This window comes from Mauremys mutica, chromosome 1 (genome assembly GCF_020497125.1).
Source record: "Mauremys mutica isolate MM-2020 ecotype Southern chromosome 1, ASM2049712v1, whole genome shotgun sequence".
Classification (NCBI taxonomy): domain Eukaryota; kingdom Metazoa; phylum Chordata; order Testudines; family Geoemydidae; genus Mauremys; species Mauremys mutica.
In genome coordinates this window covers 46619006-46645823 of record NC_059072.1, presented here as the reverse complement: position 1 = coordinate 46645823, position 26818 = coordinate 46619006, and the positions used below count along the sequence as shown (strand labels likewise).

Genomic DNA, 26818 nt, shown 5'->3' with positions numbered 1-26818 from the left:
AGGGTTTTGGAAGGGATGTGGCAGCCACATTGTGTGTGTGGGAGTTGAGGTGTGTGTATGTGTGGGGGGGACCCCAAGTTTGGGGGGAATTGGTCAGGGGAACCCTGTGTTTGGCAGGGGCGCCCCCAGCTGGCAAAATGGCTGAGCAAGCATGGCTGCCAGGGCCAGGCTGAGGATGCTCCCATTGGGAGGTTTGTGCTCCACTCTGGCAAGAGATGGATGGCTGGGGAGGGCACCGTGTACAGCCTCCAATGAGGGAGGGGAGGAAGAGGTGACTCCTAGCATGGACAGCAGAGACGGGAGGCGGGAAGGGGATAGGTCAGTGCCCTGACCCCTCACTGCAAAACAGCATACCCACACCATACTGCCAGCATCCGAGATGGAGGGGACTACTCAGTGCCTGAGCAAGAGGGGGTACGTGGGTCTCCACAGCAAAATAGCAGCCCCCCGACCCCACCAAGCCAGATGCTGAGGAAGGGAGAAAACATTCCAGATGTGCATTTGATGCTCCGTCAATCCCAGCTCTCTGCCCCCCAAAATCCCGCTCTTCCAGACCTTCTCCCCAAACTCTCCCCCACACATGCTCTCCATGCAGGCTCTGTCAGGCAGGGCAAGTGGACAGGGATGTGTTCTCTGGAGCTTTGCTGAAGGGCCAGGATCGCAAGGGGAGTGCAAAGATGCAGTTTGGGGAGGCAATGCCTGTACATGGCCCCCCAATCTCCGCCGCTGGATGTGATATCATGATGTTACAAGTGTTGCTCTTATGCGATGGTTACGTTGCTGTTACCAAATGGACACAGTTGGGAAAGTGTTCCCAGGGAAAATGTTGCTCATAAGCGGCAGTTGCTCTTATAAGGTGTTGCTGCAAACAAGTGTCTATTGTATTACTCATAGCTAAAGAATAAATTAGTCACCGAAGAGAATTACAGGGGGAAAAAAAAAAAAAAGCAAAGAATGACTTTGACACCCTGTTAATTTTACTCACAAAAGCTTATGCCCAAATAAATCTGTTAGTCTTTAAGGTGCCACTGGACTCCTTGTTGTTTTTGTGGATACAGACTGACACAGCTACCCCCTGATACTTGTATTGCAATGGGTAATATCACAATGAAATAATGGAAATAAGTGATCTTCTGATGCGCTCTGCAACGAGGCAAAAATATTTGCGAGATACTGTCACTTATCTATGGAAGCACCAATCTGTCTCCCCTTCTCACCAATCAGACAGCAAAGTTGAGAGCAAAGGAAGAACAGGAGAGCAGCACCACCCTAACCCAGCAGGGAAATGGGTAAGATGTAAGAAAGAACAAACAACTATCACAAACACATGCCAGTGAGTAACTTTTCTTTTCTTCTAAGTCTTTCTTCTGTCCTCTTCTAATATGCATTCAGGATATGTAGCGAATGTTGAGACAAGAACCCAAAGTTTACTTAACAGTGACACTTGAAGGACCCAGGCCCAACAGGAGAGCATTGGGATGCAGAGAAGTTCAACTCATATTGTTATATGAAGGAATGAGGAGACAACAAGGTTGTTATCTGGCAGTCAGATAAAGTGACAACCCCAATATCAGAATGGCACTGAATCTCCTAATGGTGAGTAATAGCCAGCCTTCTTGTAAGCTAGACAGTGTTTCTTAATGACTGGTCCATGAACCAGCACTGGTCCCTGAGATCTCCCAAACACAGTTTAGGAAGGTAGCAAGCTGGTCCGGGCTCTCTAAAAGGATGAGAAACACCTCAGCTAGAAGATACAAGTGCATACCATTCTAACAATGGCAGTCGTTATTCAATTCATCTCTATTACAGCTATCAAAAAAGGCTAATGTCCACATCCACAAACACCATGTGGAGTTCTTTAAATGGGGAAAAGTAGTACCCTAACCATGCTCCAATCCCCCATGAAGGTGTCAAAAATGAAGGCTAGGTGGGTTCAGAAGCAAAGTCTTCTTTCCTTTTTTATTTTGCCTTTCCTCCTATACTCCTATCTTTTTTCCCTAAAAGAAAAATACTAAGGGCTGGTCTTCACTGTGGGGAGATCGATGTTACTGCCCATAGATTCCTTCTGCAGCGACAATTCCATGTGTATCCCCTCATCCACCAATTAAATTGTTGCATCAACCCTTCTATGTATGTGCTGCAGTTGGAGTGTACCCGGTCTACCCACCATTCTCTGGGGTGTACCACCCATCCTTGCAGTGGGGATCAATTTAGCGGGTGAAGACCCGCTAAATTGATGGTAGAGCGCTCTCTGGTCCACCCCGGTAACTCCCCAAGAAGATTAAGGTAAGTTGACGGGAGAGCATCTCCCATCGATGCAGCACAGTGAAGACACTGTGGCAGTGGTCCCCAACCTTTTTGGCTGGCGGGCGCCAGCCGAAGGACCACTGCGGCAGTGGAGCACCCGCCGAAATGCCGCTGAATTTCAGCAGGGATGCCTCTCGATGACGTCGCTTGTCATCGAGAGGCGTCCCCGCCGAAATTCGGGAGCGACGCCTCTCGATGACGTCACTTGTCAACGGCAAGCGGCATCATCGAGAGGCGTCGCTGCTGAAATTCGGGAGCGACGGCTCTCGATGACATCACTTGTCGGCGACAAGCGTCGTCATCGAGAGGCGTCCCCACCAAAATGCCGCTGCGGCATTTCGGCGGGTGGTCTCCTGGGGGCCAGAACGCGGGCGCATTGAGATGCCCCCGCGGGCGCCATAGCACCCGGGGGCACCACGCTGGGGACCCTTGCACTGCGGTAAGTCAACCTAAGCTACGTTGACTCCAGCTACGTTATTCATGTAGCTGGAGTAGCTTAACTTAGGTCGACTTACCCCATAGTGAAGACAAGCCCTAGGCATTAAAAGAAGAGGAAAAGGGGAACAGAACAGTACTAAAATGAGGGCTACATACTTCTGAATAAAAGGAAGCAAAAGAACCTGGAGGGGAGGAAAGTTTTTATAGATAAGAGAGAGCGAGCTCTCAATTCATTTGCCTCTTTATTTCCTGGCATACTGCATGCTTTTTGAGAAAATTATTATGGAAAGAATGGTGTATGGTCATGGTACTAGTGGACAACCAGCAAGATGGATGGATGGGGCATGTCAGACCACTGGAAGGTCAGCTGTTAAGTGGTCAAGTTAGCGACAGATTGTGAAGGCTACCAAAAATTCTGCTATGATGTCACTCATAGTCAGACATGAATAAACAGATTTACTTTACTTTTTAGATAGCTCACTAATACTAAATTATTCTGAATGTCTGTATACTTGAACAACAAACTTGAACAAACAAACAGTAGTATGCAGTGTTGTAGCCGTGTCAGTCCCAGGATATTAGAGAAACAAGGTGAGTGAAGTAATATCTTTTATTGGACCAACTTCTGTTGGTGAGAGAGAAGCTTTTGAGTTACAGAGCTCTTCCTCAGGTCTGGGAAAGATACTCGGAGTGTCACAGCTAAATACAAGGATGAATAGATAATTTAGCATAAGGAATTAGAATATGTGCTAAGGGACCATTCAAAATGAAGTGGCCTATTAACACCCCTATAATCATAGGACAAAAAGGGGGGATAGTGGGTTACAGATTGTTGTAGTAAGTCATGAATCCAGTGTCTTTATTAATTTTTAATGTCTAGCAAAGTTATGAATTTAAGTTGCCAGGCTCATCTGTTGAAAATGTGCAGGTTTCCTTTGAGGATGAGGACTGATCAATCACTCTCTAGCTAACCTCTGTTAAAAGCGTTCACCCACAGGTGATATAATGTTTTTGTTGTTTATCATTTCCCTTTGAGAGTTTATTTGAGAGCATAGTGATTGTATGGCTCCACCCACATAGTTATTGGGGCATTTAGTGCACTGGATGAGGTACACTAAGCACATTACTGAAAAATTGTTTACTTTCTCATTTTTACTATATAATTATAAAATAAATAGATTGAAATATAAATATTCTACTTAAATTTCAGTGTATAGTATATAGAGCTGTATAAACTAGTCATTGCCAGTATGAAATTTTAATTTGTATTGACTTCAAGAACCACTGCCTTATAGCATGTGCTAACGACTTATGCTGAACTATCTGTCCTTGTACTTAGCTGTGACAGTGAGTATCTTTCCAAAACCTGAGGAAAAAAAACTTCTCTCTCTCACCAACAGAAGTTGGTTCAATAAAAGATATTACCTCACCTAACTTGTTTCTCTAAAACAAATACAATAGAACCTCAGAGTTATGAACATCAGAGTTATGAACTGACATCTCTTTTGGAACTGGAAGTACGTAATCAGGTAGCAAAGGGAAAAAAAATCAAATACTATACATTTCTGCGTTAAATGTAAACTACAAAAAAAAAGGGGGAAGTTTAGAAAAAGATTTGACAAGGTAAGGAAACTGTTTCTGTGCTTTTTCATTTCAATTAAGATGGTTAAAAACTGCATTTTTCTACTGCATAGTAAAGTTTCAAAGCTGTATTCAGTCAATGTTCAGTTATAAACTTTTGGAAGAACAACCAAAATGTTTTGTTGAGTTATGAACATTTCAGAATTATGAATCACCTCCATTCCCAAGGTGTTCGTAACTCCGAAGTTCTACTGTAGTACTTATTTTTAGTGTTAGTTCTCAAGCATTTCTATCTTAAATAAGTTATATTTCTAATAGTCTTAAATGAGAAATATAGTATTGTTATATCTGTACCTTCCTTCATCCTGAGATGTTTCACTCAAAGTGCTATCATCCAGTACTTGGAATTGATTTCCATTGGTAGAATTCATCTGCTGATTACCTCTCTGTTTTGAAATCCGCTTTTTGTTTTCATTTTTCTTTACATCCTTCACATTCAAGGCAGAATTACTACTTTCAACAGGAATAAAGAAAAAAAAATCCAGTACTTAAGTATCTTTAAATAAAATACTTTGTAACAGAGACAAATTAAAAAATAACATAGAAGACAATACCCAGGAACATTGAAGCACTTAAAAGAAAAATATCTTCTACGATAAAGTACTGAAGCTGATTCCACCAAAGAGTGAAGGACACACCAGCGGTCTAAGCACAAATTTTCCACCACACATAACATGTTGCCACATGCATTAGAATTCCTGAGTCAGATTCAGCCCAGCAGGAGCAAATGTCACTCTTCTGTGCCCATGGAAGCAGATGCTCTGGAATGGGGATTCACCTTGAGGGGCAGGTGGCATTACTGCAGCTCTTCATCATGAAAAAGCTGCTTTAAAAACCTGAAAGATTCACTGAATCAGTACATCTCCCAGCTGATTTACCTTCACCTTTCCTTGACCAGCCAAATCCACTATGATGACTGTTCTTGATGGCTCTAGATCTCCTACAGAACAGAGATTGTAGGTGTTTTGCACCATTATGTCCACCTACTCCACTGGTGAACTTTCTACTGCTGACAAGCAGCTCAGGTTCCACCAATAAGTAAATCTAGCCCTTTCTAGTCAAAGTGAAACAGAGAGAACCACTGTATTATAACAGTGTCTGAAGGGAATGGTTAAAATACTTCTCTCTTGACAAAAATGAATTTTCAAATTTCATACATTTTCCCGTGTTTCAATGTTTTATAGTGTGTTTATAACAACACCCTAGAACTCTCTTCTAGACATAACGGGTTTAATACTGCCAGGTGCTGAGCACTCTGGCCCTGAGTGCTTTAAGTTAAGTGCTTTAAGCAGTGCTGAGTAGCCCCAATGGGACTACTCACATGCTTTAAATTAAGCATAGTTTGCTGGAAAAGACTCAGCAACTTGCAGGCTCAAACCCACAAAGTGCTCTTATTTACCGTTTGGGCAATTCCAAGAACTACTTATCTGCAATTTGATCAACTTGGTAACAATTTTCTGAGATTTCTGTACAGGTAAGGAATGGTGATGGAATTCTTTATACAGACATAAATGTGACTCATACTAATCCATTTCTTTATCTAAAGTTAAGTTGAAATAGATATCTGAAAACTGTAAATTTCCATCTATTTATAGAAAATAAATTCATGTGGTAAATATTTTTTAGATTACTAGAATACACTTTTGTCTTCAAATATAAGCAGTGTTTAGTTTCTACAAATTACTCTTTTAATCAATCTACCATGTGGTTATTTTTAATTCTCTTATTAATTATATGTAATATAACAAAAATTCTTTATATTGTCATTCTAAATCCTGCCTTGTCTAAACCCTTACTCCAGAGGTGGAGAAATAGATGGGATATAAGGTGGATAGACTCTGATCCTTGTTAGTTGTCACTGTGGCCTGACAGAGAGGCATAAATGCCCCCTTATTCCCTTGCACCACCTACCAGGTTCATAGGTAGCAGTAGAGAGAAGAAAACACAGCCTCCACAGTGCTCATTCTTTGCACCCCAACATAGATGAAAGACAGGAGAAGATACAGAATAGAGAGCAGGCAGAGCACTGGCTTCAATCACAACGAACCAGCTAACATCGCTATCCTGGTGCAACCAGCGGAAATACACTGTGCTAGCACAAATTTGGTACAGGGTACTTATTAAAGCAAGGGGGAACCCAAAAAGCAGACTGTGACTCACTGTCTGCTCCAGGGATCGTGCAACAACTGAGTCACAGTGTTCCTTCTGGTCTGCTCTACAGGGAAATCAACAACTTGCTACCTCTTGCTCAGGGCAAAAGCATCACTGTGCCTTAAAGGGGGAGAAAAGAAGAAAGGTGATGAGAAAAAACGGTTACCCACCTTTTAGTAACTGTTGTTCTTCGAGATGTGTTGTTCATGTCCATTCAAAGTAGGTGTGCGCGCGCCGCGTGCACGCCAGCCGGAAGATTTTCCCTAGCAGCGTCCGTAGGGTCGGCCCGGGCGCCCCCTGGAGTGGCGCCACCGCGGCGCCCTATAAAGGGGCCCGCCGACCCTCCACCCCCTCAGTTCCTTCTTGCCGGCTCTCCGACAGAGGGGTAGGAGGGTGAGTATTGGAATGGACATGAACAACACATCTCGAAGAACAACAGTAACAACAGTTACTAAAAGGTGGGTAACCGTTTTTTCTTCTTCGAATGGTTGTTCATGTCCATTCACAAGCCTAACCTTAGGAGGAGGGATCGGAGATCACTGCTGACTGGAGAACTGCACGACCGAAGGCTGCGTCATCCCTCACTTGGTGCGTGATGGCATAGTGAACCGAGAAGGCGTGGATGGAGGACCACGTGGCCGCTCTACAAATCTCCTGAGTCGGGACCTGAGCCAGGAACGCCACAGAGGAGGCCTGCGCCCTAGTGGAGTGGGCCGTGACCGGAGGGACCGGGGTCTTAGCTATACGGTAGCATTCCCGGATGCAGGTCGCGATCCACAAAGAGATTCGCTGAGAGGAGACCGGGAACCCCTTCATCCTCTCCGCCACAGTGACGAAGAGCTGAGTCAAGCATCTGAAAGGCTTGGTACGCTCTATGTAAAAAGCCAATGCCCTGCGGACATTCAGGGAATGTAGCCTCCGCTCCTCACTGGAGGAGTGTGGTTTCGGATAAAACACCGGGAGAAATATATCTTGGCCCATGTGGAATTGGGAAACGACCTTAGGTAGAAAGGGTGAGGTCTAAGTTGGACCTTGTCCTTGTAGAAGACAGTGTACGGGGGCTCAGATGTTAACGCCTGAAGCTCTGACACCCTTCTGGCCGAGGTGATCGCCACCAGGAAGGTGGTCTTGTATGACAGGTACAGCAGGGAGCACGAAGCCAGAGGCTCAAAGGGAAGCCCTGAGAGGACGGAGAGGACCAGATTCAGGTCCCAGGCAGGGGTCGGCTGACGAATATGCGGGAAGAGCCTGTCCATACCCTTGAGGAAACGCCCAACCAGCGGGTTCGCAAACATCGAGGCACCCCTGGTCTCCCAGATGAAAGGCGGATATGGCCGCCAAGTGAACACGAATGGAGGAAAGGGAGAGGCCCAGATGTCTTAGGTGAAGCAAATAGTCTAGGACAATGGGGATTGGGACCCCCAGCGGGTCGTGACCCCGCTGACCCGACCATATGGAGAAGCGCTTCCATTTTGCCAGGTAGGTAGCCCTAGTAGACTGTTTCCTGCTACCTACCAGCACCTGCCTGACCTGCTGGGAGCACTGCAACTCCACCGGGTTCAGCCATGGAGCATCCAGGCAGTGAGGTGAAGGGATTCGAGGTTCGGATGGCGGAGGGAGCCCCGGTCCTGCGTGATCAGGTCCGGCAGCAGGGGCAGCGCCAGGGGCGCCTGAACTGACATGTGCAGGAGTGGCGTGTACCAATGCTGGCGCAGCCACGCCGGAGCTATCAGGATTTACCCTCGCGTGGTCCCTGCGAATCTTCAAAAGCATCCTGTGTACCAGGGGGAACGGAGGGAAGGCGTAGAGCAGACCGACCGCCCAAGACTGTAGGAAGGCATCCGACAGAGACCCCCGACTGTGGCCCAGGAGAGAGCAGAACCGTCGGCACTTCCTGTTTTCCCTTGAAGCAAACAGGTCTAACCGGGGAAAGCCCCAGAGCTGGAAAATTGATCGCGCCACATCCTGCCGAAGGGACCACTCATGACCCCGGAACGAGCGGCTGAGGCTGTCTGCCAGACCATTCTGCTCCCCCGGAAGATAGAACGCCGTCAGGTGGGTGGCATTGAGAATGCAGAAATCCCACAGCGCGAGGGCTTCCCTGCACAGGGGAGAGGAGCGTGCACCCCCGTTTGTTGATATAGAAAACTGTCGCCGTGTTGTCCGAGAGGACTGAAACACATCTGCCGGCCAGGTGGGACCGGAAGGTTAGACACTCCAGGCGGACCGCTCTCAGCTCCCTGACATTGATATGCAACTCGAGGTCCTCCAGCGACCACAAGCCCTGCGTCTTGAGGTGACCCAGGTGCGCTCCCCAACCTCGATCCGAGGCGTCCGTCACCAGGGAGAGGGAGGGCTGCGGGGCAGCGAAGGGGACACCCATGCAGACTTCCCGCAGTCGAGCCACCACTGCAGCGAGCTTACCACCAAACGGGGAATGGACACCACTAAGTCTAGGGGGTCCCTGGCTGGGCGATAAACTGTCGCTAACCAGGAGTGTAGTGGGCGAAGCCGGAGTCTGGCGTGGACCACCACATAGGTGCATGCCGCCATGTGGCCCAACAGCCGGAGGCACACTCACGCCGTGGTTACCGGGGCACGGCGCAGTCCAAGGATACGCTCGGAAATCGCACGGAACCTGGATTCCAGCAGATACGCTTTGGCGTGAGTGGAGTCCAGAACTGCTCCTATGAACGCTATTCGTTGCATCGGAGACAGGGTGGACTTGGCTTCGTTCAAGAGGCGGCAAAGGTCGAGAAAGGTCCACCTGATGAACGACACCTGTGCCTCTACCTGCTCCTTGGAGCGGCCCTTTATGAGCCAGTCATCCAGGTAGGGGAATACCTGGATGCCCCGCCTGCGCAGGAAGGCGGCCACAACTGCCATGCACTTCGTGAAGACCCTGGGAGCGGCTGACAGGCCGAATGGGAGCACCGTGAACTGCAGATAGGCGTCTGCCACGACGAACCTGAGGTACCGACAGTGACGGGGAATTATGGCAATATGGAAACAGGCGTCCTTTAAGTCGAGGGCGGTTCACCAATCTCCTGGATCCAGGGAGGGGATAATCAAGGACAGGGAGACCATGCGGAACTTCAGTTTCCGTACAAACTTGTTCAGCCGCCGCAGGTCTAGGATGGGCCTTAGGCTCCCTTTCGCCTTTGGTATTAGGAAATATCGGGAGTAGAAGCCTTTGCCCCTGAGCTCCCGAGGGACTTCCTCCACCGCCCCTGCCTCCGTGAGGGACTGCACTTCTTGAGTTAGAAGATTCTCGTGAGATGGGTCCCTGAAGAGGGACAGGGAGGTGGGTTGGTGGGGCGGAAGGGAGGAGAACTGGATAGAATATCCCCTCTCTACCATGCGGAGCACCCATTTGTCTGACGTGATTCGGGACCAGGCACGGTAGAAGGGGGACAGACGTGACCCAAAGGTAGGGGTGGAAGGATCCAACGTCTCAATTGGTAGGTCTCCTTCCCCGTGGCCAGGGTGCGCGAGGCTGAGTCCACCGCATCTAAGGTGGCCTGAAGGGAGGCTCGGGAGATCAGTTTGCCCTCCTCCACTAGAGCCGAAAACTCTGACCTCGAGTCCTGGGGAAGGAGCTCCGTAAACTTCAACATGGCCGAACACGTGTTGTGACCATATCGGCTTACAATCGCCTGTTGGTTGGCAATGCGGAGTTGTAGGCCCCCCCATGGAGTACACCTTTCTACCAAAGAGCTCGAGTCTTTTCGCGTCCCTGTTCTTTGGCGTTAATCCTTGAAACCCCGACGCGCCTGCTGGTTGGCCGCATCCATTACCAGGGAGTCCGGGGGGTGGGGTGGGTGTACAGGTGTTCGTGCCCTTTAGAGGGGACGAAATAGCGCCACTCCGTCCTCTTGGCAGTAGGGGCCAACGAGGCTGGCGTTTGCCATAGGGTGCGGGACGTATCTGTTATAGTCTTTATCAGCAGGAGGGCCACCCTGGATGGCCCTGAGGGGGCCAGGATGTCCACTACAGGGTCCGCGTCCACCTCGATTTCCTCTGCCTAGATCGCGAGGCTCTGAGCTGCTCGCCGGAGCAACTGCTGAAGGATACGAGTGTCCTCTAGGGCCGGTGCCGCAGTCATGCCAGAGACCGCTTCGTCCGGGGAGGACGACGAGGATAATACATGGAGCGGCCCTTCCTGCGGTGCATGCAGTCCCTCAGGGTCATGCGGCACATGGTACTGTGGTTGCGGTGCCGGTTCCGAGTCTAAATGCGGCACCGCGACCGGTACCGGGGTCGCCAGTGAGCGGCTTGCCATATCATGCGGTGCCTGCGGAGCCCGACCTGAAGCCACTACCGGTACCGCTGCTCTGCTAGGGGGTGCTGAACTTGGAAATGGCAAACCCCTGCCCGGCGACAGCACCGGTGGAGGAGGCAGGTGCGCCGGGGCTACCGAGGTCGAGGACACCGAGGCCAACCTTGATCGAGGGCCGAACGCCTGGCCTACCGACTGGTGGTAGGCCCAGGGAGTCCAAAATGGCCACTGCGAGGGTGGCTGCCATTGTTGCTGCCACTGCAGGTAACGGTGGTGGCTTGCCCCCGACACCGATCTCCTGCTCCGTGATCGGCTGGAGCGATAGGAGTCTGCCTCTGAGTCTGAGGTCTCTGAGTATGAGGACCTGGGGGGAGCAGCACCCGGTGCCGATGGAGAGCGGTGCAGAGGCGGCGGCGGGCCTCTCGCCTGGTCCGGTGCCATCCTCGTGGTGTGGTGCGGAGAGGGAGGCGACAGCATGGCCGGCTTGCCCCTAGACTGCACTGGGGGACGGACCACCATAGGCAACTCCTTGAGGTATGGGGAGGCCGGCGCCGAGAGTCCCATCAGATCTGAGGCAGCCTCGAACGCCTCCGGCATCGAAGGAGGACATAAGTCTCCGCTAAGGTCCGGGGAATTAGGCCGGTCCGGACTCAACCGCCCTCTCTGCGGTGCGGGAGTCGACGGAACCGCTGAGGGCTGTAGCCCGGCCTGTCCGCTTGCAGTCGCGGACGGCGTCGACCTCGGATCCTGGTGGGGTGACCTATCCCTCACCGGCTTCCTCCTCTTGGCGGGCACCGGTGAAGGCGAGCGGTGCCGCACTGAGGCCGACTTCCTATGACCCGACTCCGTCCGGTGCCGGGTCTTTGACGACTTGGGCTGGGCCCTAAGTCCTGATGCCGGTGCCGGGGTGCTCCGCACCGAAGAAGACGTGCTGGGCACCGCCTCGGCCGGTTCCAGATCCGAGGGTGGCTGCAGGGCTGCCTCCATCAGGAGGACTCTAAGTCTTTGAGCCCTGTCCTTGAGAGTTCGCGGGCGGAAGCCTCTACAGATAGAGCACCGGTCCTTTTGGTGGCTCTCTTAAACACGTAGAGTGTGGGTCACTCTTGGGCATGAATTTCCCGCAATCCTTGCAAAGTTTGAACCCGGAGGACCCGGGCATGCCCCAGCGGGCGACGAAAACTCGGGGGGGGGAACCCCGTAACTACTAAGAACTAAGTACAGAGAACTAATCAGCTAACTATAATACAACTTTATACACGGACTAAACAGTAAGAATAGGACACTGCCGACTTGCTATGCACAAGAGAAGTTCCAGCTAGCCGTCATCGGCAGTAAGAAGGAACTGAGGGGGTGGAGGGTCGGCGGGCCCCTTTATAGGATGCCGCGGTGGCGCCATTCCAGGGGGCGCCTGCGCCAACCCTACGGACGCTGCTAGGGAAAATCTTCCGGCTGGCGTACACGCAGCGCGCACACACCTACTTTGAATGGACATGAACAACCACACGAAGAAGAACTAGTGTTTGCCTACACTCTCAATTGAGTTCAGCAGTAAAAGAAAAAAGTGACTAAAAGGTTAGGTTGCAGTTAAGAAAACCCTGCTGCCACTAAGCAGCAAAATTAAAAGGAACTGTGTGATGGCAAGCCAAGCTTTGTCTAGCTGCACACTATTCCAACTCTGGGTAACTCGTTAAAAGTATAATCTCTCCCCTTATTCCTGCAACACACACATGAATAGAATGACAATGAAATCTATAAATTTACTGATTATAAAAGAGACAACTTCCACCCAACCAGAAAAGGAAAAAATTAAACTGTGAGCCACTGTCTCTCTATAGCTAAGTCTGCAACCAGTTTCCACAATCCCATCATATTTTTGCCCGTCTAATTTTGGCTTTGAAAATTATTTGGCCTGAATATTGATACTGAAGTCAATGAGAACTTTTAGGTGGTTCAACATTTTTTAAAAAAGCAGCTAATTTAGGGTCTTAAGTCTATTTTATTCACCTAACTTTTGGCAACCTTTTTTTTTTTAAATCTTGGTCAATGTGTTCATTTGGTCAATGGGCAGTGCACAAAATAGGTCCTTAACTATTTTTAGGAAGGAAGGTAAATGTAGTATCACTTGTAAGCAAGCACAATGTGTACCCCAAGTTTTCACAAGTGGAAGACTATTTCATTAAGCTACAGAATAAAAAATACTTAAGACAATTAGGTTTACATGCAAATAAATGAAGATTATTATTTATTTTTACTATCTTACCCCTTCAAAGGTATTTGAATTAACTTTGCTCTTTCCCTGGAAGAAATACTGTTCTTCATGTGTTTATCTTCTTCTGTGGTTTCTCCACTTTCTACTGTAGAATACTGGTTCCCTTTTATAGTAAGTTTCTGTTTCATTTGCTGATTAATACCATTTCCAGCCAATGTTTGCATATGTGACTTATAAATATCTTCTCTTTTCTCCATTGCCAACATTTCCCCACATTTTTGCTTTCTCTTTTGCTCTTCTACCTAGGATAAGAAAGTTTGACACTCAATATTTTTGTCATCATTTTCTTGAATTAATAAAGAGGTATTCTCTCCAGAAGGTACACTAAACTGTATTCCTATGACTCACATAAAGGAACTAAAAAGTGTTTTTAATTTTAAAAAACTACACTTACATAATATTCCACTACACAGGGTAGCATTTGAGTGGGAATACTTTCACTCTTGGGGGGGAAAAAGATGAATTCATTCACTACTAAGAAGTTTAATACAAACATACCCTTTAAAACTGAAATACAATTTACATCTCAAAACATGAAGCAATGAAGAGCGTAACTGTATTAATGACAGGAAGTTAGAAGGAATGAATAGTGTTTGTTATATAGACATAATAGATATGATTAACAGAAATGTGTAGACAATTCTTTTTGAATGTAAAACACCTAATCAAAGAATGGTTTCACTGCAAACTGAAGAGTTTCAGCAAAGGGTAATGAAAGATACACATGCACAGAACAGAGCAGATGCAAAGATTAGTCAATACCCTGTTCAGAAGCTATTTTCATTCTTTGGTTCAAAGTGAGAACTGATGTAAATGTGTGCATTTCCTTTGAAGTCAATGGCAACTACTTACACTACAACTGAATGTGGTCCTTTATGTTTGAATTGTAGACTACTATTAAGAACAACCAAATTTTAGATTTCTTAAATCTTCTAAACCACATAATGGAGGAAAGGAAGATTCTCTCCACCTGCCTCTCTCTAGAGATACGAAATATATTTGCATTGCACAAAAAGCCAATTTGAAGAAGAAACCTTTCTGAAATGATGAATAGCTGAAGTGAACAGGATGGTTGATGTGGAGCAAAGACCAATGAAAATGAAGCAGCAGCAGGTGAACCTCTACCTCTTTTTGTAGTTGTACTTTCTCTTTCTCCAAAGCCAGGAATACTATCTGCAGCATTCCTACCTCATTCTTAAACCTTTCCATATCCTGTTTCAGTTCTTCATCCAATGGTCTTTTCAAAGTTTCATCACAAGATTGTCGAGAGTTTCTCAAATTACTTTCAATTTCAGTATTACTAGTTTTAGGATTGCCAACAAAGCAGTGTTTGGGAATATTATCATTAAAATAGCGTGAGTCTTTTCCACGTTTGGTTTTTGCTACAGCAAGAAGTGTGTTTTTATCATCTGTAGAAACAGGTCTTACAACATCTGGAATATTAGCTCTTTTGTCCAAAATGCTTTCTTGCAAACTATGTTTTAATGAATAGCCAGGACTATTCTCTAAATTTGAAATATTTCCAGCCACATTTTCTTCTATTTCCATAGCAGCTATTTGATCTTCCCTCTCTTTATTTACAGCTTCTTTTGTACTTTCCACATTGTTAGTAAAATCCTCTTCATTTACATTCCATATATGTTCAGTACACTGTTTGTTATTTTCACATAGCTGGATACTATACTGATTGGGATGCTCATAAGAACTGGAATTTAAAGCATAGGACATTACGTTTTCATTGCTGGATTCCTTTTGTTCTAGGTCCATAAATTCACTTCTTCCTTCTATTCTACTGGTGGGTTTTGTCAAATTATGTGGTGCTTCATGAATGCTCTCCAATTCTTCACTGAAGTCATCTTGTAATGTCCCCTCCATGGGCATAGTTTTCTGAAATTCATTATCGGTAATTTCACCAAACATTTGCTTTAGCTCTGCTGTAATGCTTTTAAAATTTGTTTTCACTTCCCTTTTCTCATTTTCAACCCACATTTTCTCATACCTTTCTTCCCAAAGTTTTGGATTTAATTGCACATCACCATGTGAGTCCTCATTTTGTTTTAGTGGCTCAGTTTTCATTTTTGGATGTGGAAATGAAATTTCTGTTTTGTCAGTCTGATCATCAGATGCTGTTTTTTCTGTCAAGTTGGTTGTGTCTAATATGTATTTATCCTTAAGAAGGCAGGTATGGAGAAAGAAAAATTAGTAAAAGAACAGCAGTTACAATTAGTCTAGTAAGCTTATGTTGCCAACTTGTCCAAATAGCACAAATCTGAGTCAAAGAAGTCTTGAAAATAACTGGTCTGTAACCAAATCTTGTAAAAAATCCCTAAATATTCAAAAGGTTTATTGAGTGTTGTTTATATAAAATGAATCTTTTATTTTGGCTGGATTGAATTTATCTGAGCAGTGCAGTTTCTTAACTCATTTTAAATTTTCAACCCGTCTACTTTCTGTAATTTCAAATATATAAATTAAAGAAGGACACTGGAATGGATTGTGCCTCTGAAATTCATGTGGAGAAAGAGTTCACCCATATACAGATCACCTTCTCTCTGTGAAGAAGGGCTTTCTATCTAGACCCCTCTCTCAATGGTCCAGAGACTGCACTATGGGAGATGGAAGAAAACAAATTAGGGGAAGAAGAGACAGGTTAGAGCTCATGTTATTCCCTTAGGGGAGCCATCCTAGCCCAATGTCTCCTTTCAAATATTTGAAATTAGAGAAAATTTCAACACAGAAGTCACCTGGAAAAGTTTGTACACAGATTGTGCTATCTCCCCTCACCCTAAATTCCAGGATCTGCCCCACCCAAGAGGAGGTCATAGTAACACAGATCCAAAGATGCAGAACTCTCACAGGGGCCATGCAGCTGCATGGATGGCCTGGTCTCTCACAGATCCCCTGAAATCCTCCAAGATTGGGGGAGCAAATTTTCTGTGGTGATGAGGCAAACTCCAACTCCCACTGGGATGATTGGGATAATCTCTGTGAGGGAATCCTTGTGGAGATTTCTTCACAAGAAGTCCCCTCCCACAGCTTCTAACAAAGAAGGGACTCAGATCTATTTCTAGTTATTTGCTGAAGACACCATATGTGGTGGAAGTTGATTCTGCTCCAATAATATGCATGTATCCTCCACATTTGTAATTCACTATGCCTTTGATTTTCAAGTTTTAAAAACTACAAAATTATTCAAATTAATGACAATACGCCCAATGGGTTTAACCACTGACACAAGATTTCCATGCCATGCAAAATGAAGGGGGTATTAACTTTTGTGCAGTATTCTGTTTCATTGGCTTCATTTCTGCTATACCAATAATTAATGTTTTGGCTACCATCATCTAGTTTAATGAATACAGTAATTATTACTGCACCATTATCGAACAGGTGTTTTCTTCCAGGTTTTTTAAAATAGTTTATATTGAATACCCATGTCCCTTTAACAAAAACTTGTTAAAAAGGAAAGTAAGATCTTGTCTCCTAAGTAAAATCTTGTGCAATGTAAACAGGCAGGCTGAAGAAGAGAGCTCTCTTACTGAAGCCAATTGGGTTATACACATAGTAAAGCAGACAGAACTTGGCCCTTAATTTGTATGATTCCTTTATTTTTCTTCTTCCATTCACCATATATTTTTTGCATGAACTCTCATTGGTTTGTCCCAAAATTACAATTTTGTAATTTATATTTTAATAAGGTTATTGCTGTAACAAATACAGATTTACAGGTTTGTATTATGCTTTGTTTAATGAATCTTTGCTTTAGCCAATCAAAAACCAGCCTTGGAAAACAAATCTAAATATGCAATGGAGAAAGAAACAACATTTAAAGGCTGTGTCATAATGCATACACACATGGGGGTCAGACTAGGCTACATAGGCACCCTTAATTCTTGCATTTCCGAAATTCTGAGTGCTTGACTTTGCAGCTGTAATAATGTTCTTTTAATCTCATTTTGTGTGTATCATTTCCTTGGTTTTTAAAAAAGCAAACTAAAAAAAACCCTCCCATGTGGCATCACTTTAGGCCATGGGTCATTAGTAGAGTTGAAACCTTTAGATCTATAGACCTCTGCCACTTGAGCTAATGGAGTAATTGATAGCAGTTGTAGCTTGTCAGCTTCGATGAGGAGAAACACAAAAAGGGGATAAGACACTTTGCCAGCAGGTTTCATAAATATTTGCTGACAACTGAGAAACGGTGCCACTCAGGAATCTTGCGTTCCATTCCAGCCTCCCTGGGAAGTGTGCACACAATCCACTCCCCCAAGCAAGGCCTTTTCTGCCACATCTTCTCCAAATGGTCTGTCTCAGTCCATCTTTCCCCTGCTTCTTGTTCCAGTTCCAGTCCCTACTCCTCAGGCTTCTTATCCCAGTCTTCTTGCCCAGCCAGTTCTAGTCTCACCCCCCAAGTCCCCAGCTCCTTTTCCCCAGTCTCCTTCCCAACTGATCCCAATTAGTCTCTCGGCTCCTCATCCAATCTGATCTCCTGCAACCTGGCCTCCAGTCACCTCTATCTTCCCCCATCCCCTCTGGCTCCAAAGCCCAATATTCCTTCCAAGACTCCTAATTCAATCTGACAGACACATAGCAGGTCCTTGCACCAGTCTCTTTGACCAGCCTGTCCCAGTTCTCTCCCCACAATCTGACTCCTTGTCAGATCTGTCTCCTCTCCCTCATCATGTCATTCCTCTAACCCATAGGTTCTCTGTTCCAGTTTCCCCTTGGCTCTTCATCTTATCTCAGTTTCCCTGCCACCTACTAGCTCCCAGTCCCTCTCTCCCATTCACAGTTTTCAACCCTCCCAGCCCCAAGCCTCAGTCTCCCATCTCTCAAGGCTTTTTGACCCAATCTACTACCCCACTGTCCTTAGGCTCAGTTCTTGTCTCCTCTTTATTCAAATCAGGCAGCTTCCTCCTCCACACGGTGGAGGGAGAAATGGGGACGGCGGTGGATGGGTGATTGAAAGCACAGGAGACACAGTCTCCCTGCGCTCAGTTCAGGTGCCTAGTCCCAGAACAGACTGCAGTAGCCCAGCACTGCATTTGTAGACTAAGTTCTGCTCAGCCTCAAGCTAGAACACGCTCAGTACAGACAGAATATTTGGGGAATTCAGCTACAAAAATCTAAATTTTCCACTATGAATGTGTGAACTGCTAGTTTTCAAAAGCCTGTAACTTGGTCAAATTTGCAAAGATTTTTATGGGGACAGCAAAAGGAATCTCCTCTACACCTCCTCTTCCCCTCACTTTTCCTGCAAATTTACGTTCTTTCTCCAAAGCACAGAGCTTTTCAAAGAAAACGTTGCCAGACTTTTTTAACATGGGCCAGTCAAAGTTTTTCTCCCTAGCATCACTCTGAAAAATGGCAGAACCTATTTGGCTGAAATTTTCCAAACAAACAAACAAACAAAAAAATCAGCCTGAAGTAGACAACTAGCAAAGAAAATCTCAGCCCCAATGGTTAAAGTATGGCAAAGTTATAAGCAATTGAGAAGAGGTCCTTTTATTGGAAAGTGTTGGGCACCCTTAATAAAAGGTAACACTACCAGCCCCACCCTATAAAATGATTTTAGTTTACAGGGCTGATTTGATTCATGGTCTCTAAAGTTTATTTACAGTTTTTAAAAAGTACTTAGCAAGGGCTTTGTGACATTTATGATCCAGCAATTCAGCATGTGAACTGGCTAATGTCAATTTTATTTGGTTATAACATTAGCGTGAAACAATTTTCAAGATAGCCTTATCTAAATTAAAACAAATTTGCTTTACATACCTGCTTCTTGTAGTTTTCACCTGCATCTTCTCGTTCTTCATCTGGTGATGGCATATTAAAGGAAGGTTCGGATAGTTCATCTAAATTAATATTGAATAAAAATGCTTGTAATTGTAACTTAAAGGCATTAGCCTGCAGCATTTACTTCTGCCTATATTACTTTGCAAAAGATCAATTCTTTATATATATATATATAGACATTAAACAACTAATATATATACATTAAACAACAAGGAAGTTTTAAAACATCAATGGAAAATTCAAGTTTCTCAAACTTATGCAATTTTGAAGCAGAAACTGACACAAAAGTACAGATTTAAGATAGAGCTGGTTTAGTTTTGAATCTTTTCTTCTAATTAATTTCCTTTTTATATATATGAAAGAAATCTATTATAGATCATTATAATAATAGATGCCAAACACATATCACTCTTATCTCTCTTGGAAATAGATAATTAGACATATAATTTCTCAGTCATATTGCTCATGCCACCTTGTTGCATATCTGTATTATGACACAGTTTAATTACATGATCACATTTTTCCATAGGATGCCTGCCTCATTCAGTGCACAGGATGGACCTGCTTTGGGGATCAATCAATGCTGTGTACTAAAGGAGGCTGTTTACAGGACCCCTACCTCATTTATTGCAGAAATTGGGAGTAGACTTACCAGAATTCAATTATTTATCTATAAACTTTTTTTTCAATTACTGATTTAAATTTTCACAGCTGCAAAAAACATTATGGGTTTTAAGTATCTTTTCCAATTTTTATCAATTTAAATTTCCCAGAGTTGAGTGAGATTATGGTGGGTGGGAGAGAGTCAAACATTTATTTAATGACAGACATCGAGATTCAAAAAGTTAAAGCTTTATAATCATTACAAAATAAATTGTCAACATCATATGTCAAAATATACAAAGCAAATATCTTTAAATCAAACTCTGAGAAGTTGTCAAACACCATTTTTCTTAGTTTGTCTCTCTGTACAATTTGATTATCATCAATGGAAATATTTTCATTGGTTTGCGTATGCATGGTGAAATTGAAATTTATTGACAAAAATCTAATCCTTCAAAATCTATGAATGAGGCAGAGGATTGCAGAAAGAGAATAGTCTCAGGGCTAAGATACCTGAGTGCAGCCCTGAAGAACTGAATTCTCTCCATGCCTCTGCTATAGACTTCCTCTGTGATGCTAGTCAAGTCACTTAAATCAAACTTTTCACAGGTGGCCATTAATTGTGTGTTCCTCATTTTCTGGATCCCCGACTTGAGACCTTGGAGCCTGATTTGCAGAAGTGCTGTACTCTCACAACTGTAACTGAAAGAATCTGAAAAATCAGGTCCTAGGAATTTCAAATCGTGCATCCAAAAGTTGACCTTAATTTCTCTGTCTCTCAGTTCCCTGTCTGTAAAATAGGGACAGTACTACCACTACTCTCACCTCACACGAGTATCATGAAGATCAATTAGTATGAGTGCTTCACAAATAATTATAGTGATGAGAACCATTAAAAAGCCTATGAGACAATTAATAATTCTGTCTTCAGAGCAGGATTTGAATAGTGCACAATAAATAATGCCTGGGGCCACACAATGAACAGTGAAGAGAAAACAAAATATTGAATAGCTGCTCATTAAGTGAACACTGACCACTGTGAGACTGGTGTCCTGTGGAAAAAAATAGGATGTCATCACATAATTCCAGAATGGATCATAATGCATATGCACAAGGAGTCCAAATTAGTGTTACCAGGACAACCTTAGTTCTGGCATTATCTAACTTTGCAACTTTAATGATCCTTTAACAGTGCATACGTGTGTGTGTGTGTGTGAACAACTGTATTAAAAAAATGAATGCTATTTAAAATAAAAATTCATATGAAAATACGGGAGTAGAGGGAGGGCAGGAGAGAAATTTACCATACCAGTTTTAAAAATTTCCCTCTCACAAATGTTCACCACAACTAAGATGTCTGGAATAAATAAGAAGTTGCCCCTGTAGACATATTATAGACAAAGTGGATTTAAAAAAAATTATTTTAAATTAAAAACTAGTTTTTAAATTTAAAAAATAGTTTGTATTAAACAATTTTATTTAAAGTTAAATACATTTTTCTTTTTAAAAATAAACTTCAAATCATGACAACCTACATCAAGGCCTAAATTTACTATAATCTATTATAATAATTCAATTAAATAAAAAATATTAAACAGTACATTTTTGCTCTGAAGTTTTAAAGAAAGCTCAACTATGGTACCGGTCAAGCACATGGAACAAGAGTTTGCTGAAGAGCTAAACTGGTGTCTGACAGCAGGGGCAAAGAGAATATTTTCTTCATTTTAGATTATTCAAATAGTTCAGTTCAATGACTAGGTCATTTAAAGTTAAGTAACCATTGGGAGTTGAAAAACCAGGAAAGCTTGTTTTCTTCCAATGTACGAATAAAAATTAGGTGAGAGAGGATGAGCTCTACTAATACTAAAATCTTGAAAGATTTTATGGGCACCCACATGGCCCCACAATATGCCAATATTTTTATGGCCGACCTGGAACAACGCTGCCTCAGCTCCCGTCCACTCAAGCCCCTTCTCTACCTACGCTACATTGATGACATCATCATCATCTGGACCCATGGGAAGGAGACTCTGGAAAAATTCCACCATGATTTCAACAGCTTCCACCCCTCCATCAACCTCAGCCTGGACCTATCTACACGGGAGGTCCACTTCCTAGACACCACGGTGCAAATAAGTGGTGGTCACATTAACACCACCCTATACCGAAAACCTGCCGACCGCTATGCTTACCTTCATGCCTCCAGCTTCTATCCCGGGCACACCACAAAATCCATTGTCTACAGCCAATCACTGAGGTACAACCGTATCTGCTCTAACCCCGCAGACAGAGACCAACACCTAGAAAATCTCCACCAAGCATTCTCAAGACTACAGTACCCACACGAGGAAATAAGGAAACAGATCAACAGAGCCAGATGTGTACCCAGAAGCCTCCTACTCAAGACAAACCCAAGAAAGAAACCAACAGGACTCCACTGGCCATCACATACAGTCCCCAGCTCAAACCCCTCCAACGCATCATCAGGGATCTACAACCCATCCTGGACAATGATCCCACACTTTCACAGGCCTTGGGTGGCAGGCCAGTCCTCGCCCACAGACAACCTGCCAACCTGAAGCATATTCTCACCAGCAACTGCACACAGCACCATAGTAACTCTAGCTCAGGAACCAACCCATGCAACAAACCTCGATGCCAACTCTGCCCACATATCTACACCAGCAACACCATCACAGGATCTAACCAGATCAGCCACACCATCACCGGTTCATTCACCTGCACGTCCACCAATGTAATATATGCCATCATATGCCAGCAATGCCCCTCTGCTATGTACATCGGCCAAACTGGACAGTCTCTAAGGAAAAGGATAAATGGACACAAATCAGACATTAGGAATGGCAATATACAAAAACCTGTAGGAGAACACTTCAACCTCCCTGGCCACACAATAGCAGATTTTAAGGTGGCCATCCTACAGCAAAAAAACTTTAGGACCAGACTTCAAAGAGAAACTGCTGAGCTCCAGTTCATCTGCAAATTTAACACCATCAGCTCAGGACTAAACAAAGACTGTGAATGGCTTGCCAATTACAGAACCAGTTTCTCCTCCCTTGGTTTTCACACCTCAGCTGCTGGAACAGGGCCTCATCCTCCCTGATTGATCTAACCTCGTTATCTCTAGCTTGCTTCTTGCTTGCTTATATATACACCTGCCCCTGGAAATTTCCACTGCTTGCATCCGAAGAAGTGGGTATTCACCCACGAAAGCTCATGCTGCAAAACGTCTGTTAGTCTATAAGGTGCCACAGGATTCTTTGCTGCTTTGAAAGATATGGTGAGCAGAAACAATCAGTTCAATTCACAAAGTTCAGACAATAATCCTTGGTTTGATGTTTTAAATGCAAAATGTTTTGATTCTTTTTTTTTTTAAATGTATCCAGCACACTGAAGGTAATTATTTAAATATTGTTTGTGCATTTTTAATTGAATTCTAATTCCCATCCAAATAGAGATTGAAACAAATTGCGAGTAAAAATATTAATCTAGTAAATAAGAAACACATCAATCACCGTTTCCTACCATAATAAAAAAAATGAAAAATTAAGCATCTAATAAATGTTAAGCAATGTAATTGCTTAAATGTGTATACATACAGTGCATCTGTGTGGTAAGCAAAAAGAGGTACCAAATTTAACTAAAAGACTCTAATTTAGTTGCAAATCAACATGTTTTAATGGTTACCAACTAATGGGAATCAATTGCTCTTTAGAAAGAACTAAAAAGTACAAATGCAAAACAAGATTAAAATCAAATATTTAAATAACTTTGATTAAAAGTAATCCACTCTGTTTACAGAATAATTATACATTTTGGGAGTCTCCCAAGCATATGGTACTGGCCACATCTCATATGGCAATTCCAATGTTCCTAAGAACTTCAAAAAATTGGCCAATTCAAATAAGAGACAACTGAAAAGAAAAGATCTCTATAGGAATGTTTTGGAACCCTTTTCAAAAACAGGTTCTGAAGGCTGAAAGATGTACTCTGATTCCTCCCCTTGAACAGAATCTAAACCAGTCGTCCTCAACCATTCCAGACTACTGTATCCCTTGTAGGAGTCTAATTTGCCTTGCGTACCCCCAAGTTACACCTCACTTAACAAAACTATTTGCTTACAAAATCAGACATAAAATATAAAAAGTGTCACAGCACACTTACTGAAAAATTGCTTATGTTCTCATTTTTACCATACAGATATAAAATAAATCAATTGGAATATAACTGTTGTACTTACATTTCAGTATATAGTATATAGAGCAGTATAAACAAGTCATTGTTGTCTGTATGAAATTTTAGTTTGTATGGGCTTCGCTAGTGCTTTTGATGTAGCCTGTTGTAAAACTAGACAATTATCTAGATGAGTTGATGTCCCCCCCTGAAAGACCTCTAAATACCCCCAGGGGTACTCATACCCCTGGTTGAGAATCAGTGATCTCATCAACTGTGCTTTGCAGAAGACCATGAGACTGCTTTGAACATATCTGCTATTACAACACATCTTAGGTTGGCAATCAGAGCTATTCTGCCTCAATGAGGGCCATGTTCATGATGTGACTGCAGGCCTGCTCAGTCACAGCAGTAATACAATACAATATTAGACAGGTATGTAGACATGATTGTTTTAGTAATGACAGTACCTACAGAGATGGTGTCAAAAACCACACCTACGCCCAACATCCTCCAGGTTTACTCCTAGGCTCCTTCCCTCTCCCTCAGCTCCTTCGTTACCCTTGACTCCCGCCCAAGCCTTTGCATTCTCTGACAGGTGCAAGAAATACAGTTCTGTATTGTAATTTAAATGAATTACACAAAGTTCTGTATTAATATGCCTAATAAGGAATCTATTTGTCAAAAAAAAAATTACCAGAATCTTTGTCTGTTTTGTTACAGACATATTTGCTGACAGATATTTTGAAATAAATTACCAAATAATTCAAACTGTCATGATTTATTCTGACAAATAAAATATGCAGAATTTTCAAATACTGCGTGCAGAATTTTTAATTTTTTGGTGCAGAGTAACCAATCTGGTACAACAACAGGCTGAAGCCTTGCTTTGTGAATGGTATAAATCTTTTCAAGATAAATGGTGAAGCACATTTGCTGAGCCTGAAAGGCTGTTAGGACTGAACCAATACCAAATCTCAGCATCCACTGGAGAGATACTAGTAAGGAAATTGCTTGAAGGAGAAATCCTTTAGAAGTATTCTGGGCTGGTATCTTATCAACCTTACAGGATTCTCTCAAGTGCCTCAAAGAATAACCCCATTTATTCCACATCAGGAAATAAAGCCTGTTAGCTATTAGGTTGCTGTAAATACATCAGACCCATGTCCAAGTCCTCTCAGTCAGCCTCTAATGATAGTTTATGGCTTTTGTCCCAATTCTCATAGTGATTAATGGATCAAAACCCCAGTTATGTTAAAGACCAAATTTCAATCAACTGCTGAGACATCTGTACTCCCGTGGGACATTGCAGATCACAAAACCCAGGACTAAGCATGCAAATATTGGGGACAGAACATTCTCAGTTCAGGGAATCCAGCTACAGAACAATCTTTCATCTGAAGCCAGTGGGGATATAGTCAGCATGGCTAAGCTGTGCTGCCACTGCCTATGCAACCACAACTGCACTACTATTTATACCAGTGGTAGCTCGATGTGCTAGCGCAGGTATGTGTACACTGGCTGGGAATCACAGCCCTACCTCATAATACAGATGAGGTCTAAGAGTGCCCTCAGGTGGTTTAGCTTAGAATACTTTAAAGTGGACTAAGCTCAAGTGCACAAAAGGTATTTTCAGTACACAATAAGAGGCCACATGGAGAATTAGTATAGAGTAGCTAATGTGATGTAAATCCACATCCCTACCTTGCTGTTCCCTAACTTCCCATGTAAACAAGCTCCAGGTGAATCCAATGCCTTACTGTTTTTAGGAAACACTGCAAACCCTCCTCTTCAAAAAGACTTTTCCATTATAATGGTACCCACAACTATGAATCCTCCTTCTATGTGAAAAGAACCCAACAAAAACAAATCAACCATTTTTTTTAAAAGAACTCTACCCCAGGCAGAGGTTTTATCCTCAAAAGGGTGAAGTACCAGACATACTGCAAAGACTTCGCTATTATCATCAATTTTAAGTGGAAATGTGACAGTGTATAGTCCTAAAATAGAAAAAAACAAGTTAAATGCTGCGTATCTCCAGTTAGAGGATAACTAGGAATACTATTACTATCTTTTGATGTTCATTGTCTTGTATGTTTCTTTTCAACATTTTTCTGTATTTCTACAGTTTGTGTAATGAAGTTACTGGAAAACCAACTGCTTACCATTGAGAAATGAGATCCTGTTGTTGGAACAGTAAAGTTATTTTTATTGCAGTATTCTGATTTTGACGGTCTTTGTTTTTTCCATGCTCTTTGAAGCATTAATCATTTACAGCTTAATAACAGCAATTTCAAAGCAAGGGTCATTATGTGCTTTCCATGAAGCTTCACAATTCTGTACAACATCGCCAAGTAGACCTAATATGCAACTACACCATGCTCATCTCCTGGGCACTGCTTGAAGCAGCTGGGCTTCTTTCCTGAGGTGAATCAGGTGCTGATGCATCTTTGTGTCAGAGTTTACTCCCTCGCCACTCCCAACCCAGAATGTTATCCTCATCATCACCATCCCAGAAGAAAGGTTCATGTCCAAAGCCTCTTATTTATGAATGACTTGCACCATGGTTCACCTTTTCTTCAGCTATATTTTTCAGCTGGTGTCAAATTTTAGAATAATGTGACTCAAATATAAACTGAGAGACTCAGAGTCAAAGACAATTTTTAAAACATATCAACAATGCAAAGGCAATCAGTGTGTGCAACAGGTTACCAAAACAATTGCAAGAATAACTGTGCAAAAATAAGACATATATATGGGAAAAACAGTATAAAAAGGGTATAGTGATTAAGAGAAACATTTTCAAAGAATCTATGAGAGTTAGAGTCTTAGGGCTTGTCTTCACTACGCAGCTAAATAAGCACTGCTGCAATCAGTGCAGCGGCATTGATTTAGTGGGTCTAGTGAAGACATGCTAAATCAGTGGTGGTCAACCTGCAGCCCATGGGCCACAAGCGGCCCATCAGGATAATCTGATTGCAGGCCACAAGACATTTTGCTGACATTGACCATCCACAGGCCCCCGCTCCCCACACAGCTCACAGTGGCCACAGTTCGCCGTTCCCGGCCAATGGGAGCTGTGGGAAGCGGCGGGCCACAGAGATGTACTGGCCTCCACTTCCCGCAGCTCCCATTGGCTG

The 26818-nt window shown here is 43.7% G+C and overlaps 1 protein-coding gene across 2 annotated transcripts in view; it reads right to left on the bottom strand.

The window, feature by feature from the left end:
* The window catches only part of LOC123378056 (ankyrin repeat domain-containing protein 36C-like), a 166091-nt gene that overhangs the window by 86074 nt on the left and 53199 nt on the right, over window positions 1-26818 (bottom strand). For both annotated transcript variants that reach the window (XM_045031530.1, XM_045031534.1), the window contains 4 exons: window positions 18861-18940; window positions 14211-15254; window positions 13077-13327; window positions 4681-4839 (listed from right to left, as the gene is read on the bottom strand). In XM_045031530.1, coding sequence (XP_044887465.1) covers window positions 4681-4839; window positions 13077-13327; window positions 14211-15254; window positions 18861-18940 — 1534 coding nt within the window. The remainder of the gene's footprint in view (window positions 1-4680; window positions 4840-13076; window positions 13328-14210; window positions 15255-18860; window positions 18941-26818) is intronic.